The sequence below is a fragment of the Lithobates pipiens genome, unplaced genomic scaffold, assembly GCF_037356315.1.
Source record: "Lithobates pipiens isolate NorthernLeopardFrog02 unplaced genomic scaffold, aLitPip1_a1.2 Scaffold_28, whole genome shotgun sequence".
Lineage (NCBI taxonomy): Eukaryota > Metazoa > Chordata > Amphibia > Anura > Ranidae > Lithobates > Lithobates pipiens.
In genome coordinates, this window is record NW_027507789.1 from 226,407,112 (window position 1) to 226,427,465 (window position 20,354).

At 45.5% G+C, this 20,354-nt stretch overlaps 2 protein-coding genes across 2 annotated transcripts in view; both read left to right on the forward strand.

Moving 5' to 3' along the window:
- The window catches only part of LOC143936205 (ABC-type organic anion transporter ABCA8-like), a 394,203-nt gene that overhangs the window by 315,710 nt on the left and 58,139 nt on the right, over window positions 1–20,354 (forward strand). The window lies entirely within an intron of this gene.
- Window positions 1–20,354, forward strand: part of LOC143936207 (ABC-type organic anion transporter ABCA8-like) — a 110,276-nt gene that overhangs the window by 33,092 nt on the left and 56,830 nt on the right. Inside the window, exons 6-18 of the mRNA XM_077460616.1 lie at window positions 1,918–2,144; window positions 2,360–2,498; window positions 2,836–3,021; window positions 4,032–4,179; window positions 4,448–4,616; window positions 6,731–6,789; window positions 10,581–10,691; window positions 13,800–13,975; window positions 15,112–15,231; window positions 15,561–15,699; window positions 17,763–17,853; window positions 19,800–19,939; window positions 20,210–20,329. Coding sequence (XP_077316742.1) covers window positions 1,918–2,144; window positions 2,360–2,498; window positions 2,836–3,021; window positions 4,032–4,179; window positions 4,448–4,616; window positions 6,731–6,789; window positions 10,581–10,691; window positions 13,800–13,975; window positions 15,112–15,231; window positions 15,561–15,699; window positions 17,763–17,853; window positions 19,800–19,939; window positions 20,210–20,329 — 1,825 coding nt within the window. The remainder of the gene's footprint in view (window positions 1–1,917; window positions 2,145–2,359; window positions 2,499–2,835; window positions 3,022–4,031; window positions 4,180–4,447; window positions 4,617–6,730; window positions 6,790–10,580; window positions 10,692–13,799; window positions 13,976–15,111; window positions 15,232–15,560; window positions 15,700–17,762; window positions 17,854–19,799; window positions 19,940–20,209; window positions 20,330–20,354) is intronic.

A 20,354-nucleotide genomic window follows, 5' to 3' on the forward strand; every position in this document is an offset into this window, starting at 1 on the left:
ATATCAATGCCGCGGCCCACTACTATTTACATATTAATGCCACCACTATTTAAATACCAATGCAGGTTATTTACATGTATACACAGGGTCTTCAGGTGAGCCATCTGTATATGGCAACAGAGCAGAGCTGGGCAACAGTAGCAGAAGTGTACACTGCGATATCTGAACACATCACGGGACTAAAACTTCAAGGGATAAGAGAATTTAAACTGGGATAGTTGGCAAGCATGAGGCAGCTGCTTCTGGCCCCACAACAATGATGGGGCCCAGGGCAGTTGCTCCTTTTGCCCTGCCTTAAAAACGGTCCTGACTGGGCTATTTTCTCTACAGCCCTCCCATGTGTCAAACACAAAGCCTGTGGGCCGAATCCAGCCTTAAAGGCCATTTCATGTGTCCCTCGCACCTCTCCTGCACCTGCAGCACCACCCTAATATCCACCCACACTTTATCTCAATAGTAGGCTGCAGAGAAGAAGACAAAACTCTTCCTACAGATCCTGCGCCTCTCTGTGAAGCCGCAGCACCCCTCCCCCCCCTCATCTCTGCCACCTAGTCTCAGCATTCAGCAGACTCTGGCAGCTGACTCCAGCCCTCCTCCAGATCCTGCACTTTCTGCTTCACATCTCCACCCCAAGCTTCTTCCAAGGTAAGAGGGGGTATAAAGGAGATATAAAGGAGATTGGGGGACTCTTGACTTCTGATGTAAGGGGGTGTGGTGCACTGGACATCTGCTTATAATTGAAATTGAGTTTGACGCCCCTGCAGGTTGAAGGTTCTTCATTTATTAGAAACACGGGAATAAAGAAATCATCGCATTATGGCCACTAGATGGAGCTAAAGATCAAATAAGTATTTATTTTCTATAGAAGAAAAAAATGTAGCGCTAGAAAGTGAAATCAAATAGTGCAAAAACACAAACAAGAGTCCACTAAAAGTACCACCTAAATGGTGATGGGCCACCAGGGCTCAGAAATCAATCCTGGGGAAGGTGAGTCAGTGGTCAGCTTATGCTTGATGGAACAGTGACATCCACAACAATGGAAGAAGACGGAATACTCTTACCAGAGTTGGTGGACCTGTATGTCAGTGACACCAGATCTTAAAGGCATGAAGTGATAATCGCTTGGAAGAAGCTGGCTGTATAGGATCTCTCGCCGTCCGCAATCATCTGGAAAATTCGGCAGTTCAAAGCTCAGGCTCCCATTAAACCAAGATGTATGTTTCTCAGACCACTCGAAGGACATTATCGCTTCATGCCTTTAAGATCTGGTGTCGTTAACATACAGGTCCACCAACTCTGGTAAGAGTATTCCATCTTCTTCGATTATTGTGGATGTCACAATTCCATCAAGCATAAGCTGACCACTGACTCCCCTTCCCCAGGATTGATTTCTGAGCCCTGGTGGCCCATCACCGTTTAGGAGGGACTTTTAATGGACTCTTGTTTGTGTTTTTGCACATTTGATTTCACTTTCTAGTGCTACATTTTTTCTTCTATCACATTTATGAGTCTTTGTCACATTCGTATGTAGCTGCTGTATGTTATTATTTGAATTTGGTTTGCTGCATTTTAGCGCAGTAATTTCCCTTTTTTTTTCATTTATTTTCTATGATGGTCAGATCCATCTAGCGGTCATAATGCTGCATTTTCCTGATCCACGCTAGTCTGTAAGAATGAATAATATTCAACCTGAAGAGGAAATAGCCTAATAGTATTTGATTGTGCCCCCATTCACACAGAACAAGTGCAGTTTCACACGATGGATAGATGGCACAAAGATGACATTGTATTTCTCTCTTTACTACCTTTCTTTAAATTCCAACCCAAAATAATATAAAAATGTTTTAAAAAATTGTCCAACTTAAAAAAAAAAAAAAATTCTGTAATTATCAAAAAATAAATAAATATGTTTTTCAGCGGAACACCAAGCAGTCGTTATGGGATGGTTTGGCGGCCGCAGAGGTGGTGAAGATGGAATCGGTGGACTTCTCAGATAGGGCGCTTCTCTACATGGGCACTGCCCTGTATGACTTGAGCATGTGCTTCGTCTCGCTGTCCTATCTCATGACGCTGCAGATTACCCGGGAGAGGAGGAAAACCAGAGAGCTGATGAGGATGATGGGACTGAAGGATCTGGCATTTTGGCGAGTGTTGTTGGTCAACCCAAATTAATATTGGGATAATGTAGGGATAATTTAAGAGAGATAAAGAGTTCAGGGAGGGTGTCAATAGTGTGGAAGGTGGGGCAGTGACACAGTGCTGGCGCTACTGACTTTAGAAAGTTCAGGAAGGTCGGAGGTCACAAGCATTTTCCTTTCTTAGAAAATCTCCCATATGGTGTCATAATCTTGTATTTCAGGTTGTCTTGGGGGTTGCTGTACGCCATCAGCGCCATCATCATCGCCACCATCATGGCTCTGGTCGCCACCACTTATCTGTTTGTGCAAAGTTCCTTTGGAGTTATTTTTCTTCTCTTCTGCCTCTATGGCATAGCAACGGTAAGTCTGGATGATGTGTTTGAGCGAACGAACGCCACGTTTGTAGCACCCTCCTAGTTGGGTTAGTAGTAGTATTGAGGTAGTTTTAGGTTTTTGGCGTCTCTGTAGCAAATGGAGTGAAGTTTGACTGCTTTTGGCTGCTCTGGGTTCTGATGGTTGCAGGTTTGGCTGCTCCCCCCTGATTTCCGGAAAGTTCCAGAATTAAGTGGGTTTGAAGAAGCAGTCCCTTAACTTGCATACTCATACAGCCTCAGCCAATCCTCAGGTAGTTTTCCTCTTCAGCTACTTTTTTATGAAACTGAATGCAACCACACTGATTATATATTTTACCATCCAGGTCTGCTTTAACTGCATGTTGAGCGCCCTCTTCAGGAAGCACCGCCTGACAGCCATTCTGGGATTTTTCATCACTCTCTTCCTAGCCGCGCTGGGCCTCCTACCGCTGGTGAATGCCATACCCAAATCTCTGGAAGTTTTTCTGGCCATTTTCCACCCCTTTTCCTTTGCCGTCGGGATGGCGGAGGTAATCATTTATTATTGGGAGCTGTTTTTGGGGACTTGCATAGGGCTGAGGTTTATCACCCCCTACGGGGTGCCAATCACCAAACACCAGCACTGTTATATGACAAGAAGGGGAGTAGGGAGTGGTATCATGGCCGTCTTTAATATTGATCAGACCCTGGGCAAAACTTTTCTTGGGGGGGTCCCCCCATGCAGTTTCGCTTTCCACCTGCTCCGAGACATACCATAAATAGCAGCTAGACTCAAAATCCGTTTAGTGAATCAGATCAGGCAGCTATTGCAATTGGTTGCCAGAGCTTAGAGTGTATCATTACCGCTCACTGACTGGTTGTTAGATTTTACAGCACATATTATGGCTCACTGATTAGTTGCTAGAGGTTACAGCACATGATTTCTGCTTGTTGACTGGTTGCTAGAGATTACTGTGGATATGACCTCAGGGGGGCATGGTATACATATTGATGCCGCTGGCCGCCACTATTTATGTATAAATGCCACCTTTATTTACATATGAATGCCACTGCTATTTACATATGGATGCCAGTAATGTACATGTAAAACAGGGTCTGCAGATGAGTCATCAGTACACAACAATAGGGCAAAGCTGGGCAGAACTTCACACTGAGATATTGGGATACAGCAAGGGACTAAAACCTTAAGGGACAAGGGAATTTAAACCAGGATAGTTGGCAAGTATGAGGCAGCTGCTTTGGTCCCCACAACAATGACAGGGCCCAGGGCAGCTGCCCCTTTTGCCCTGCCTTAAAAACGGTCCTGAGTGGTATGCTAATCACCTGGACATACTGATCTTCTTTACTTAGTAGCTGAACGGAACCGAGGTGTCGAGAAGGAACGGTTCTTCAGGGACGGGCATTAATGTGAACCTGTTCTCCTGCACTGCACGGACAAAGCATTGGTTTGGTTTAAATACACTTAAGCAAACACCTGTGATGTTTGGGATGGGCTCTCATATTGTTGGTATGAGATGTTATGGATTCTCTGTGTTTTTAGAGCATGCACATGGAAAATGACCTTCAAGGGGCCTTCTTCTCGGACTTCGGCGGTGACTCCTCCCACATACTCTCCAGCGCCATCTACCTGACTCTGGACTCAGTGCTTTATATCATCCTCACTCTCTATTTCGACAAGATTATTCCAGGTGATTACAAATGGCTGATATTTTTTCTCATCATTTAATGGAAGATCGAGGTGTTCCTTTTAGCAAAATGTGTCAGGTGGAGCACACAGGCCAATTGTGTCAAAGCCCCAAACATAAGTATGGAAGCTATTGCATTGACTTGTCTTGGCCTCTGTTATGTCACTCTTATGATGTAATTATATACACCCTGGCCTCTACAAATGTACTCTATAGCTGTCTTTATTTTGTCCCCACGGCCTTAATCAGACTTGTCTACTTTTGACACCAGATAAACACGGAGTGAGACAAGAGCCGTTATTCTGCCTGAGACCTTCATTCTGGTCAATGAAGAAGAAGATGAACCCCGTGCCGCTAGGAAAAGGAGAGCGCATAGAGGAGGATTCGGGGGACTATGTAGAAAAAGTTCCCATTGAGTTACTGGGAAAAGAAGCGATCAGGTACTGATGTTTGAGGTGAAGTCTCCACTTCTGTCCATTATAGAAGACACACAGTGTCCGCCACCTTAAATTAAAGAGAGCCCAAATCCCATTGACACAGCCCATTTAACACATTTTAACATGGTGTTATATGCTTGAATTGCACATGGAAGCAGCCATTACTGCCCATTATATATACAGCACAGGCAGGGCTTTGCACTTTGAAGTGGTGCACAACGGTTGTGCCTCATAGATCCTTGTCTACTGGGAAGCCTAGAGGACAGGTTCTTCTTAACTGAAAAGGCTCTCTGCTGTCTGTAATAACCTGAGACACTCACAAAGCTGCTGATGACCAGAGACCTGTGATTAAGCCTTTGCGAGCTGTGATATTTAATTCATGGCAAGGTAAAGGTCTTTTGTTACCCAAGCAGGGGCGTAACTATAGGGGGTGCAGCAGTCGTGACCGCAACTGGGTCCTGTGATGCAGGGGGCCCATTCAGCCCCCTCTACAGCAGCATAGGCAGCTAGGGGTACCAGTGCACCATGCAAAGGGGTGGCTGGAGGGTGACTAGCAGAGCTCCATGCTCGACTATCGCACTGGCTGCTCTTTAGTTGTGCATTTCCCGAATGACCTGTGTCCTCAGCCGGCTCCTCAGAGTACCCCTCTCCTGCTCCATGCATTGCCTCTCAGTCCGATGTCTGTTCTCCCCAGCTAGAGTCCCGCCCCCCCTGAGTCCGGCCCACACTGCACTGCATACTTCTCCCGGGTAAACAAACTTTAAGCACACAGATGCAGTGTAGCCCTATGAGAGCCCCCCGGAGGACACTGCAGGCTTGTCTGCCAGCCCCCCTCCTCCCCCATCATACACAGATGATGAAAGGTCTTTCTGGGAGATATGCTGATCACCCGTCCAGCACACTGGATGGAGCCTAGGCCAACATGGATGAGTGCACGGCCTGCAGCTTGGTCATGGTGAGTGAGAGGACCCCATCCCCCACACACCATTACATACCCCTCCATCTCCCCCTGGGGACATGGACCCCTTCTCACCTGGGGGCAGTAACTTCATCTGCCCTGGAGAAAAGGACCTCATCTCTTCTGGGGACGGGGACCCCATCCTGCCTAGGGACAGTCCCCCAATGGGGCACCTAAAAAAAAAAAAAAAACTACTGATACCAGTGGTGGAACTACAGGGCTCACAAAGGTCATACCTGTGACCACGCCCTGGAGTTCCACCGCCAGACTCGGAGGGAAGGGCCCTGGCTGGGGTTCAGGGGGGCCCTTCATGGTTTCTTGCATCGGGCCCTGAAGGTTCTAGTTACGCCACTGTACCCAAGAAATGTGATTTGGCCACGAGCATTCTGTTGATTGATGTAGAGCCGCTTTCTCAACCTTTTATCCCAGAGGAACCCTTTAAAACTGTTTTCAGGTCTCTCAGAATCCCTACTAATTAATTATTTGGTGGCCATTGGGAAGAATGATGGTCAAAATGCCTCCCATACAAACAGCTAAAAAGGCTATTGGTGCCATGGCGCTGGTCCTGTTGGGTGGTGTTGGCCCCATCAATTGGAGGTCATCCAGCCACAACTCAAGGAACCCATTTCAAAGCTCTAGATCGGTGATGGCGAACCTTGGCACCCCAGATGTTTTGGAACTACATTTCCCATGATGCTCATAAACTCTGCAGTGTAGTGGAGCATCATGGGAAATGTAGTTCCAAAACATCTGGGGTGCCAAGGTTCCCCCATCCCTGCTCTAGATGGGTTGAGAATGGTCAATGTAACTTATGAATTTTAGTGGAGGCACCATCAGTTGGGAGGTCAACCAGTCACAGCTCAAGGGACCCCTAGAAAATTCTGGAGGAACCCTGTTTAACAATGGTTGATGCAAATTGTGAATTTTAGTATCGGGAGCTAGCTCTGTTGTGTGGTGTTGGCCCTGGAAATATGAAGGCCTCATCAGCTTGAAGGTCCACTAGCCACAGCTCAAGGAACACCTAGAAACCTCTGGAGGTACCTTGCTTGAGAATGGTTGATGTAAATTATGAATTTCAATATCAGGTCATAGAACATGTCAGTCCTAGGTCTAGTTTAATGTAATTTCCTCTAAATCCTCATCTTGTCCCTTTACACAGGATAAATAATGTCAAGAAAATGTACAGCGGCAAGGACAAGCAGATAGAGGCGCTACGAGGTGATCCAGTTTCTAAAATGTTCACTTCTCCTGTATGTAATATGGAAAACAGTAAAACCTTGGTTTGAGAGTAACTTGGTTTGAGAGCGTTTTGCAAGACAAGCAACATTTTTAAATGCATTTTGACTTACGGTTACATTTGATGAAGGTACAACATTTAGCAACTCGCATCCTCCCAACTAGTGATCCTCTACACCGCCCTCAACGTCAACCTTTCCACGTTGTGCTCCACAAGCTCTTCAAGCCTTGCTTTCAGATCGCTCTACTGCAGGGTAGTCTTTCCCGGTCACGGCTGCAGATCGACATCGGTGAGAGCCGGCGGTGTGGAGGATGGTCTATGTGGACAGCTTTACCCCAGATGCCAGCATACTTAGATGCACCAGTTTTAATCAGCAACCATGTGAGTTGATAAATATTGTACATTCATTAAATGTAACCAATATTGCTACACTTAGAGGCGCCCTCTCTTCTCTTTTATACACTGGAGCTCCTGCTGGATTTTGCTTCTAATCCCCTTGTTGAGGCGGCAATTTGCAAATTGACATTTTATGGTTACACAACCAATCACATGGTTATAATCTTTTTCTGTGGACTATAAACTGAAAGGGGAAGTTCGCTTTGCTATACAAGTGCTTTGGATTACAAGCATGCTTGCAATCCAAGGTTTTACTGTATTTTCTATAGAATGGATGCAAATGAGGGTCTTTTGTTCCACAATCCTGGAAAGAAAATATTCCTATTTTCTTTTCACATCCTATTGACATTTGTTGTGTAGCTGAATGGTTCTTAATATACACTTTCTACCATTTAAGGCTGAGGAAAGGCTGTCTTTCCTTCTGAGGAATTATTTTCTTTTGGAAGACATTGGGCATGCAAACATTCACAGTCAGCACTTAAGATAAATTGAATCATTGTCTCAAATATTCTTTCAGCTGTCACAAATAATTCCCATATTTTGCCCAATACTGTATGTTTATTATTATGATTGACAGCTCCATCTAGTGTCCATGTCACAGTCAGGGGGTCCGGCTCAGGGACCACTAGCTTTAGTAGTAGAGAGGCTCACAGTGGCCAGTAGGATAAGTATACAATGTCACCCTGGCGGATGATGCAGGCTCACCCAAGGTACGGGGTTCTAGGATCTAACCAGTATTAACCAGAGCTCCTGATGGTGGGGATGGGTTTTGCTGTGTGTTAGTGCCGGGTCACAGTCCTCAGGATCGCCCCACCAGGAAGTGAGCAAGCTGGGATCCAGTAGCAGATTGAGCAGAAAACAGAACAAGGGTGCACACACCGCTTCAGGCAAAAAGTGGACACACCCGGTCCAAGGTGCTAATCCCGGCTCATCACCATAGGCAAATTCAAGAAGAGAAGAAAAGATTGATCTCACACTTGAATCCAAAAGAGTCTGTAGAGATGTCTTTATTGTCATGAGCCAGATAAGATTACAATGATGATCAGTTATAGCCAGGGCTGGACTTACCATTGGGCTTGACTGGGCTCCAGCCCATGGGCCCCACCCAATAGGGGGCCCCGCCGAGATACAAAGCCGAGTGTACTCGGCTCGGCTCCGCTCACAGTCACACCCAGTCCTGCACTATGATGGACATAACACAGAGACTGGGCGTGACTGTGAGCTGAGCCAAGTACACTCGAATACTATCGGCTCCGCTTGGGACTTCAAGAGTACCCAAGAGCCGCCGAGATACTGCAGAAGGACACTGATAAGGCTGCATTGATGGGCATTTAAATGTACGTTTTTTTCCTTAAACTTCCCTCCGAAAAGTTGTTTTCCTTAAAATCCCCTCCTAAACTTGGGGTGCGTGTTATAAGCTGATAAATACGGTAATGTATAGAAGGTAGGGCCTGAAAGTGGCTCAAGCCCAGGGGCCCCCACCACCCTAAGTCCTGCCCTGGTTATAGCAGACATAGCAGGTAGGGATAAAGCTGAAGCGTAGTCAGTAAACAAGTCAAAGGTCAAGTAACAAGTCATTGCAGTTTGGGATGGCTATGGGTCATTAACGAGTTAGTAGCATGGATACGGATGGTAGAAGGAGAGACAAGAGTGAGATATTGGCTGAAGAGAGCACAATAATCTGGCAAACAGGAAGTACAGAGATATAGCGGAATAAATCAGGAAGTTCATGAGAGGAGCAAAGAGTTCAAGGTTCACAAAAAACAAGGTACAAGGCAAGATTTTCTAACAGATTCGAAGGGAGCTGTCCAATGTCTCAGGTGTGCTCAGCAAGAAGAGTCACTTGCAGACACAGCAGAGGTCCCGGGTGTTTAGATCCAAGCCCTGATTTGGTGTTTCCCTGATTGAGGTATTGCAGGAAAATATCACATTATGGCCACTTGATGGAGCTAAAGATCATAGGAAACAAATAGATTAGGCAAATTCTGGGGACTATTCGTTATGGCTGTAAAAATGTTTAAAGCATTTGAACAGCAAGTTTTTTTTAATATAGATAGATAGATTCCTTTAAGAGCGAGGCGAACCAAAAAGGTTGAGAAGGATAATTATACTTTCAGATAAAGGAAAGTCATCTTTTTTATGTAAAAAGACACAATGTTGCACGCCACAATTATTATGTTTATAATGGAAGTGGGTGGGGCTTAAGGTGCCCTAGTGGGGACAAAATGCCATGAATGTTTCAACTGAACACAGAAAACGCACTTCTATAACTTTAATGCTTGTTCTCCCTCCAAAGCCTCTCTCCATAACTCTTGTGATTCCCAGGCTGGGTCCCCAGGTACTCTGTGCCATGGATCTGGTCCTAGTATGTGGTTAGCCAGATGCTCTTAAAGGCGTCAAACATAAAACCCCTTCACTACCAGCGTAGCCATCACCTATGTCATGTCCTCCATTTCCTGGCTGGTTGGCTGTTTTAGCGAGTGTTCCAAATAGGGTAGTCCTTAACGACAGCAATATAGCTTCCTCTGGAGAGCATTCTGCTTGTTAGACCTCTGTACTGTACCTTCTTTAACCTCTCCAGTTCCTTGACGTCAGCCCTGATCTTTTGATATGCCTTACATGCACCCCATTAGAGACTTTTAGATCAGGCAATTCAGATGAACAATAAAGATCTTTTACTGAGGAAGTTTAAACACACAAACGGTTCTCAGAGACATATTCCACACACTTTTCCTGTACAAAACTCTCTAGTGCCCCATGAAGTCATCATACCTTAGATGACAAAGTCCACAAAAACCATTTGGGCAGTAAATCCACAGAAGGTGGCAGTAGTCCCTTATGCCGCGTACTCACGATCGGAATTCTCATCGAAAAAAGCTCTGATGGTTTTCCGGACGGAATTCCAACGGAATTCGGCTCAAGCTGTCTTGCTTACACGCGAGTCACACCACATTCCGATCGTTTATAACGCGGTGACGCACAACACGTACGACGGGACTAGAAAAAGGAAGTTCAATAGCCAGTAGCCAATAGCTTCTGTCTCGTAGTTCAATCATTGCGTACACGCGATCGGAATTTCCGATAGAAAGTTTTTTCCGTCGGGAAAATTGAGAACATGCTATCAATTTTTGGCTGGCGGGAATTCGGATAGCTAAATTCCGATGGAGCGTACACACGGTCGCATTTTCCGATGAAAAGCTCTCATCGGTCTTTTTCTGTCCGGAATTTCCGATCGTGTGTACGCGCCATTAGAGTCCATGACTGGCAATAATCTACAAAAGACAGCAGGTAAATCCATGACTGGTACTTATAAATCTATATAGATCCACATGCTCCAGACCCCATTGGGAACCCTGACTGAGTGTCTTACCCCCAGGTCTGAATCTGGACATCTATGAGGGACAGATCACGGCGTTACTCGGTCACAGCGGAGCTGGAAAAACAACATTACTGAATATACTCAGCGGGATGTGCGGAGCCACTGGTGGTGAGATGTTCCTCTCGTTATATGCATTACCTGTCTATATAAATATATTTAGGCATGACATCAACAGTCTGTGTCCAGGATTGAATTGCAGGCGATTGTGATACATGCAAGCAGCCGCAATTAGCTGTGGGAGCCGGAAGCCTCCCTTTGTTTGCTTTCAATGGGGTTTAGGGGCGGTTCTACCACTAGGAAAACTAGGCAGCCACCTAGGGCGCCCTGCTGCCTAGGGCGCCCAGCCACTGGTGTTCCTACTCCTCTTCTTTCTGCAGCAATCAGCCAAGACTCAGCATCAGCAGGCAGTTGCAGTCAGCGGCGAAGGACTATGTCTGTGTCCCGACTCCCGAATGAATGGAAGCAAGCAAATATTCATTGATGGGAACTGGTAGGCTGCATTGAAGGGTGCTGGTGAGGCTGCATTGGATGGGCACTGGTGAGGCTGCATTGGATGGGCACTGGTGAGGCTGCATTGATTGGCGTTGGTGAGGCTGCATTTGATGGGCGATGGTGAGGCTGCATTTAATGGGCATCGGTGAGGCTGCATTTGATGGGCGCTGGTGAGGTTGCATTTAATGGGCGCTGGTGAGGTTGCTTTGATGGGCACTGGTGAGGCTGCATTTGATTGGCGTTGGTGAGGCTGCATTTGATGGGCACTGGTAGTTTGCATTTGATGGGCGATGGTGAGGCCAGGGCCATCTTTAATATTGATTGGACCCTGGGCAAAATTTTTCTTTGGCCCCCCCCAATGCAATTTCACTCTCCACTTTCTCTGAGACATACAATAAATAGCAGCTAGACTTAAAATCAGTTGACTGTATCAGATCAGCCAGCGATTGCGATTGGTTGCCTGAGGTTACAGCATATCATTACTGCTTACTGACTGGTTGCTAGAGGTTACAGCACTCCTTAAGGCTCACAGATAAGTTGCTAGAGGTTACAGCACATTTCTGCTTGTTGATTGGCTGCTAGAGATTACTGTACTGTAATACTGCTCACTGGTTGCGATAGGTTACAGCACATCATCTCCTCACTGCAGGGGGGGCATGATATACATATGAATGCTGCCTTTATTTACATATCAATGCCGTTGGCCTCAGCTATTTACATATGCATGTCACTGCTATTTACATATGAATGCCAGTATTTACATGTAAACACAGGTCTGCAGGTGAGTCATCTGTACACAACAATAGGGCAGAGCTGGGCAGCATTAGTAGCAGCACAGGACTAAAACTTCAACGGACAAGGGAATGTAAACTGGGATAGTTGGCAAGCATGAGGCAGCTGCTTTGGGCCCCACAACAATGACAGGGCCCTGGGCAGCTGCCCCTTTTGCCCTGCCTTAACCACTTTCAGACCGGACCAGACCACTTTTTGCGATTCGGCACTGCGTCGCTTTAACTGACAATTGCGTGGTCGTGCGACGTGGCTCCCAAACAAAATTGACGTCCTTTTTTTCCCACAAATAGAGCTTTCTTTTGGGGGTATTTGATCACCCCTGCGGTTTTTATTTTTTGCGCTATAAACAAAAATAGAGCGACAATTTTGAAAAAAACACATTATTTTTTACTTTTTGTTATAATAAATATCCCCCAAAAATATATATAAAAAAATTTTTTTCCCTCAGTTTAGGCCGATACGTATTCTTCTACATATTTTTGGTAAAAAAAATCGCAATAAGAGATTATTGATTGGTTTGCGCAAAAGTTATAGCGTTTACAAAATAGGGATAGTTTTATAGCATTTTTATTAATAATTTTTTATTATTTTTTTTTTTTTACTAGTAATGGCGGCGATCTGCGATTTTTATTGTGACTGCGACATTGTGGGGGACCCATCGGACATTTTTGACACATTTTTGGGACCATTGTCATTTATACAGTAATCACTGCTATATAAATGCAGTGATTCCTGTGTAAATGACACTGGCAGTGAAGGGGTTAACCAGTGGGTGGCAGTGTAGGGGTTAAGTGTTCCTAGGGGTGTGTTACTAACTGTGGGGGGGTTGGGCTTTCATTTAGTGAACACTGATCTCTGCTCCAATCACATGGAGTAGAGATCAGCGTCACTAGTTGCTAGGCAGAATGGAGAAATGCTGTTTACTCGGCATTTCCTCCATTCAGCCGCTCCGTGAGACGATCGCGGGGCTTGCCCGCGGTGATCGAGTCCGCGGGTCCCGCGACCGGACTCACGGGGGTCCCGACCAGCGCGGGAGCGCGCTGCCGGCGGCGCGCTCCCGATGGCAGGGCGGCATTCAATATTGGACGTACCTGTACGCCAATATGCCTGCCCGTGCCATTCTGTCGACGTACATCGTCGTGCGCTGGTCGGGAAGTGGTTAAAGAGGGCCCTGGGTGAGGCTGCATTTAATGGGCGCTGGTGAGGCTGCATTTGATGGGGCACTTCCTTTAAAAAGGTGGGGTTTACATGGGCAGGGAAAAGGGGGTGGAGTCATGGGTGGAGTCAATGGGGGGGGCGGCAATATGAGGTTTCACCTAGGGTGTAAAAAATCCTTGCACCAGCCCTGAATGGGGTTGCCTCTTGTAGCTAATCACTGGGACTCCCCACTGGGGTTCTCGCATATAATTGCTGTTGGGAACATTTTGCTAGTGTGGAGGTGGCCTTACATTAAAAAAGCTGAGCCAGATCTACAGTATTAAACGTTCCACCTCTCTTCTTTTATGGAGCTTCAAATAGAAAGAAATCTGACAACAGTTCTGTGCTAATACCACACTTGGAAATGTCTGAGAGGTGGACACCATACTGTTGCTGACCAGAGAGGTGGACACCATACTGTTGCTGACCAGAGAGGTGGACACCATACTGTTGCTGACCAGAGAGGTGGACACCATACTGTTGCTGACCAGAGAGGTGGACACCATACTGTTGCTGACCAGAGAGGTGGACACCATACTGTTGCTGACCAGAGAGGTGGACACCATACTGTTGCTGACCAGAATGAGCAACGGTGTCATTATCTTACTGTGCATTGTGGGTACATGACTTCTAATCTTCTGATAGGACCATAACCAACCCCTACAATACAGATGGAGGCTCAAATATACATTTTGGGTGGAGATTACCTTTACTGTCATTTCTTTCTCATTGTAGGATCTGCCAACATCTATGGCCATCCTCTATCAGACCTCAGTCTTCGTCAGGAGATCCAGAGAAAGATTGGCTTTTGCCCGCAGATCGATATCAACTTTGAGCTTCTAACGGTGAAGGAGAACTTGGAGGTTTTTGCTCAGATTAAAGGTGTTCCTAGAAGTAAAGTGAAATCCGAGGTACAAAGCAATGTGTATGTGCAGATATACCGTATCTCACAAAAGTGAGTACACCCCTCACATTTTTGTAAATATTTACATATATATCTTTTCATGTGACAACACTGAAGAAATGACACTTGTCTACAATGTAAAGTAGTGAGTGTACAGCTTGTATAACAGTGTAAATTTCCTGTCCCCTCAAAATAACTCAACACACAGCCATTAATGTTTAAACCGCTGGCAACAAAAGTCAGTACACCCCTAAGTGAAAATGTCCAAATTGGGCCTAATTAGCCATTTTCCCTCCCCCCGGTGTCATGTGACTAGTTAGTGTTACAAGGTCTCAGGTGTGAATGGGGAGCAGGTGTGTTAAATTTGGTGTTATCGCTCTCACTCTCTAATACTGGTCACTGGAAGTACAACATGGCACCTCATGACAAAGAACTCTCTGAGGATCTGAAATAAAGAATTGCTTCTCTACATAAAGATGGCCTAGGCTATAAGAAGATTGCCAAGACCCTGAAACTGAGCTGCAGCACGGTGGCCAAGACCATACAGCGGTATAACAGGACAGGCTCCCCTCAGAACAGACCTCGCCATGGTCCACCAAAGAAGTTGAGGTCACGTGCTCAGCGTCATATCCAGAGGTTGTCTTTGGGAAATAGACGTATGAGTGCTGCCAGCATTGCTGCAGAGGTTTAAGGGGTGGGGGGTCAGCCTGTCAGTGCTCAGACCATACGCCACACACTGCATCAAATTGGTCTGCATGGCTGTCATCCCAGAAGGAAGCCTCTTCTAAAGATGATGCACAAGAAAGACCACAAACAGTTTGCTGAAGACAAGCAGACTAAGGAGATGGATTACTGGAACCATGTCCTGTGGTCTGATGAGACCAAGATAAAGGTATTTGGTGTCAGATGGTGACAAGCGTGTGTGGGGGCAACCAGGTGAGGAGGACAAAGACAAGTGTGTGTCTTGTCTACAGTCAGGCATGGTGGTGGGAGTGTCATGGGCTGGGGCTCATGGGGCTTGTCACATGAAAAGAGAGAAGAAATGTGAGGGGTGTACTCACTTTTGTGAGATACTGTACATCAACAATAGACATTCTCGAAATGGAAGGTTTGAGTTTTTTGCTGATCAGATTTATTTTATAGGTAGAAAAGGTCCTTTGTGACCTGGACATAGAGAACATTGAAGACCTGAGAGCCAATAAACTGAGTGGAGGTCAGAGGAGGAAGCTGACCCTGGCGATTGCACTATTAGGAGACCCCGAGGTGATCTTCTCAGGAATCATTTATTGCTTTTCATTGAAGAGAAGACTGTGAGAAGCAGCTTCAAATGATGGAGCATGAAGGACACAGTCAGTTGCTAAAAAATCTTATTTTTAAAGGTTTTTCTTTACCACTTTTAATAAAACAAAGGCTCAAGTTCAACACAAACAGTCCTCATTTCTCTAAAATTCTGTAGCACATAGACGAGTATTAAAATAAATTGAAGGAAACAAAATTTGCGTTGACTGAAGTTCTCCTTTTAATCGCTGGAATACGACAAAAATATTCACAAACATCTCTTCTGTTTTTTAAAAACTGCCCCTCCTTTTCAGATTCTGTTGCTGGATGAACCGACGGCTGGCCTTGACCCGTTCTCCAGGCACCGTGTATGGTCTGTTCTCAAAGAGCGCAAAGATGGCCGCGTCACCTTATTCAGCACGCAGTTCATGGACGAAGCCGACATCCTTGCAGGTGCGGTGCTCAAAGATTTTGACCTCCATCTTTCTGTAGTAGTTTAAAGCGGGAGTCCGCCGGGAGTTCCGCCGTTAATACAAATACTGCAGCTGCTGACTTTTAAAATAATGACACTTACCCGCCCAGCGCGCCCACGATGTCGGCACCCGAAGCCGATCTCTCGATCGTCTCTCGGGTGCTGCCGCCGCCATCTTGGGTATGGGAATCAGGAAGTGGAGCCTTTCGGCTTCATTTCCCGGTTCCCTACTGCGCATGCGCGAGTTGGGCTGCACAATAAGGACGGTCCCCGCTGTCTCTGGGATCCGTGTGTTTCCCAGCAGGCAGCGGGGGACTTTCGGAAAGGGGCGTAGATTCTGCAGAATCTACGCCCCTTTCCGCAGATAGCTATGCCGGAAGTGGGTGCAGATACCTGTACTGTACAGGTACCTGCACCCCCCTCCCCCCTGAAAGGTGCCAATTGTGGCGCCGGAGGGGGGGAGGATTCCAATGAGCGGAAGGTCCACTTTAGGGTGGAGCTCCGCTTTAAATGCTTGGAGCCTTCAAGAAAAAGACCTTTTTAATCACTTGGCGCCCACACTACGTCTATTGACGTCATGGGCTTTCGGTGGTTATATCTGAATGATGCCTGAGGCCACAGACATCATTCAGATATCGGCGTTTTCAGCCGGCGATTCCCTGCACCATAAGAACGATCATAGCGGCTGTTCCGCCGCTTGATCGTTCTTACGGACGCCCCCCGCCCCCTCCCGCCGCCCTCCGGTGCTTGTACCGACTCACCACTTCCATCGGTGAGTCGGTCACAGGATCCGCCGGCCCCCCGCAAGTTACCATAGAGATTTCCGGCGGACCAGATGGTCCCCGGAGTCTCTATGATCGTTCGGAGGCCGGGCGCGATGTTATGACGTCACGCCCGGCCTCGGTATTCAAATTAACGGCGCCAATTTGGCAGGGAAGCCGGGATCGTTTTTTTTTTTTATTCTTCCCAGCCTAGAGGTGTAAATATGTCCGATCGTGCCATTTTCCTATTACAAGGGATGTTTACATTCCTTGTAATAGGAATAAAAGTCATCCATTTTTTTTTTATTTTTTTTTTAAGCGTCAAACAAAAAAAAAAAAAAAAATTAACAATAAAAAAGAAAAAAAAAAAAAAGTAAAGCGCCCCTGTCCCCGTGAGCTCGCACACAGAAGCGAACGCATACGTAAGTCCCGTCCCACATATGAAAACGGTGTTCAACCCACACATGTGTAATGTGTAATAATTCTAGCCCTAGACCGCCTCTGTAACCCAAAACATGTAACCAGTAAAAAAAATTTTAAGCGTCGCCTATGGGGATTTTTAAATACCAAAGTTTGGCGCCATTCCACGAGCGCGTGCAATTTTGAACCGTGACATGTTGGGTATCTATTTACTCGGCGTATCCTCCTCTTTCACATTATGCAAAAAAATTGGGCTAACTTTACATTTTTTTTTTTTTTTAAGCATGAAACTGTTTTTTTCTGAAAAAACGTGTTTGAAAAATTGCTGCGCAAATACCGTGCGAGATAAAAAGTTGCAACGACCGCCATTGTATTCTCTGGGGTCTTTGCTAAAAAAACATATATAATGTTTGGGGGGTTCTATGTAATTTTCTAGCAAAAAAATTAGGAATTTTACATGTAGGAGAGAAATGTCAGAATTGGCCTGGATGCAAAGTGGTTAAAAAAGGACTCGAGTACACATCTTCCTTCTTATATCCCAATAAATGGCCCAAGCTCAAATATTCTGAAGCCAATCGGCATGGTGGTGCTTGCTGTAAAAGTTCACATGACCAAGTGTTCGTTTTCCTTTAAACTTGTGACCTTGAATATCATTTTGGCTAAAACTACTACAAAGGGTAGTGTTTAAAATCTACATCTTACCAATGCATCGATTTAGTGTAATGAACTGATGGCGTGGCTGTACTAGAGGTAGATGGTAAATACTTCCATCACTCAGACTTGCTTCTCACAGCATGCAAAACATTTTAGCTTTTTGGAAATTCTTATCCATGTCTGACCTTTTATCTTCTCATTTGTTTCAGACCGTAAGGCTGTGCTCTCCAACGGGAGGCTGAAATGCGTTGGTACCTCTTTTTTCCTAAAGCGAAAATGGGGCATTGGCTACCACTTGAGGTGAACATGGAAACCCCAAACCTGCATGTAAATCTTTGAGAAGAAAATACATTTCAAAGAAGGGTTAGGATTCACCAAATGACTCCTCTTACATCTATACTGTGGTGCAAACACAAAGGGTCTCATAGGTGAACCCTACAAGAAAGGGTTAGGATTCAACAAACAACTCCTCTAACATCTAGACTATGGTGCCAACACAAAGGGTCCCATACCTGAACCTACAAGAAGGGTTAGGGTTTACCAAACAATTCCTCTAACATCTAGACTGTGGTGCCAACATAAATAATCTTGTACATGAACCTTCAAGGAAGGGTTGGGACTCACCAAACAACTCCCCTAACTTTTAGACTTAGGTGCCAACACAAAGGGCCTTATACATGACCCTACAAGGAAGGGTTAGGATCCAAAAAACAACTCTTCTAACATCTAGACGGTGCTTACGCAAAGGGATTAATACCTGAACCTTCAAGAAGGGTTAGGATTCACCAAATAACTCCTCTAACATCTAGAATGCAGTGCAAATGCAAGGAGCCCATTGCCTTAACCATCAAGGGTTAGGATTTACGATCCAACTGCTCTAACATCTAGACTGTGGTACAAACACAAAGGGTCTCATACTTGAAATTTCAAAGAAGGGTTAAGATTCACCAAAACAACTTCTCTACCATCAAGACTTTAGCAAAGGGGCTTCATACCCAAAGTACACGGAAGGGTTAGGATTCAACAAACAACTCCTCTAACATCTAGACTATGGTGCCAACACAAAGGGTCCCATACCTGAACCTACAAGAAGGGTGAGGGTTTACCAAACAATTTCTCTAACATCTAGACCAGTGATGGCGAACCTTGGCACCCCAGATGTTTTGGAACTACATTTCCCATGATGCTCTTGCACTCTGCAGTGTAGATGAGTATCTTGGGAATTGTAGTTCCAAAACATCTGAAGTGCCAAGGTTCGCCATCACTGATCTAGACTATGGTGCCAACAGAAAGAATTTTGTACATGAACCTTCAAGGAAGGGTTGAGACTCACCAAACAACTCCCCTAACTTTTAGACTTAGGTGCCAACACAAAGGGCCTTATACATGACCCTACAAGGAAGGGTTAGGATTCACAAAACAACTCTTCTAACATCTGGACAGTGCTTACGCAAAGGGATTAATACCTGAACCTTCAAGAAGGGTTAGGATTCACCAAACAGCTCCTCTAACATCTAGAATGCAGTGCAAATGCAAGGAGCCCATTGCCTTAACCATCAAGGGTTAGGATTTACGATCCAACTGCTCTAACATCTAGACTGTGGTACAAACACAAAGGGTCTCATACTTGAAATTTCAAAGAAGGGTTAAGATTCACCAAAACAACTTCTCTACCATCAAGACTTTAGCAAAGGGGCTTCACACCCAAAGTACACGGAAGGGTTAGGATTAAAAAAACTACTCCTCTAATATTTAGGCTGTGGTGCAAACAAGAAGGGCCTCAACCTGTACCTTCAAGGAGGGGTTAGGAGACACCAGACAACTCCGCTAACATCTAGACTGTGGTACAAACACAAAAAGCCTCTTACTTGAACCTTCAAGGAAGGTTTAGCTGCCTGGAGCCACCAGGTACCATACTAGGTCACAAGTATAGAAGACATAGCCTGGTTGGGTTTATAGAAAAGCAGAAATGTGGATGCTGTGGGTCAATTTGGCAAATACAAAGGAAAAAATAAATGTTTGCTCATTTTTGCACACACTACCCCATCCACCATTGCTGTGCCATTAAACCGTAATGTCTGGTATATCAGGTGGCCCTTTACTAGATGGAGTCTAACATTTCCAGCTTTAAAGGAATATCATGTAGGCCCATATGAAGGATCCATGTCCCTCAAAACTTGAATTGGTTTAGTGATGATTTTTACCTAATACCATTATACTTACTTTGTCTTTTGTTGAGTTACCAGGATGCAGGTGACCCCGTCATGTGACACAGAGGCCATCACATCCCTCATAAAGCAGCACATCTCCGGTGCCAAACTCAGCACACAGAATGTGGAGGATTTGACGTTCACCCTGCCATTCCTGAACATGGATGCCTTCCCAGGTACGGGTCTCATGTCATGGTCTTGAGGGCATAAAATGGAAGTCTGTTGGGCATTAATTTGCAGTGAATTAATAAAAATAACAGAAAAAGGAAGCGGGGAGTGCAGGGATCAGGATTCCGTAAAGTTCCGGCCATATTTATAAGATCCGTCTGTTGGAAAAGACAGCATGGAGGGAAATGTAATGGATTGCTTACACTTACCTCCTCCTGTCCTTTTCATTTTTATATCTTGAAGTTCTCCTTTAACACTGAACTGTTTTTTTTTTACAGCTCTGTTCTCTGACCTGGAGGGACATGTGGGCCGAGACATTGTAAGTTACGGAGTCTCTATTACTACGCTGGACGATGTGTTCCTGAAACTGGAAGGAGAGGCCGAGATCGAAAAAGGAGGTGAGTGACGTTTTTATGTTTTCTC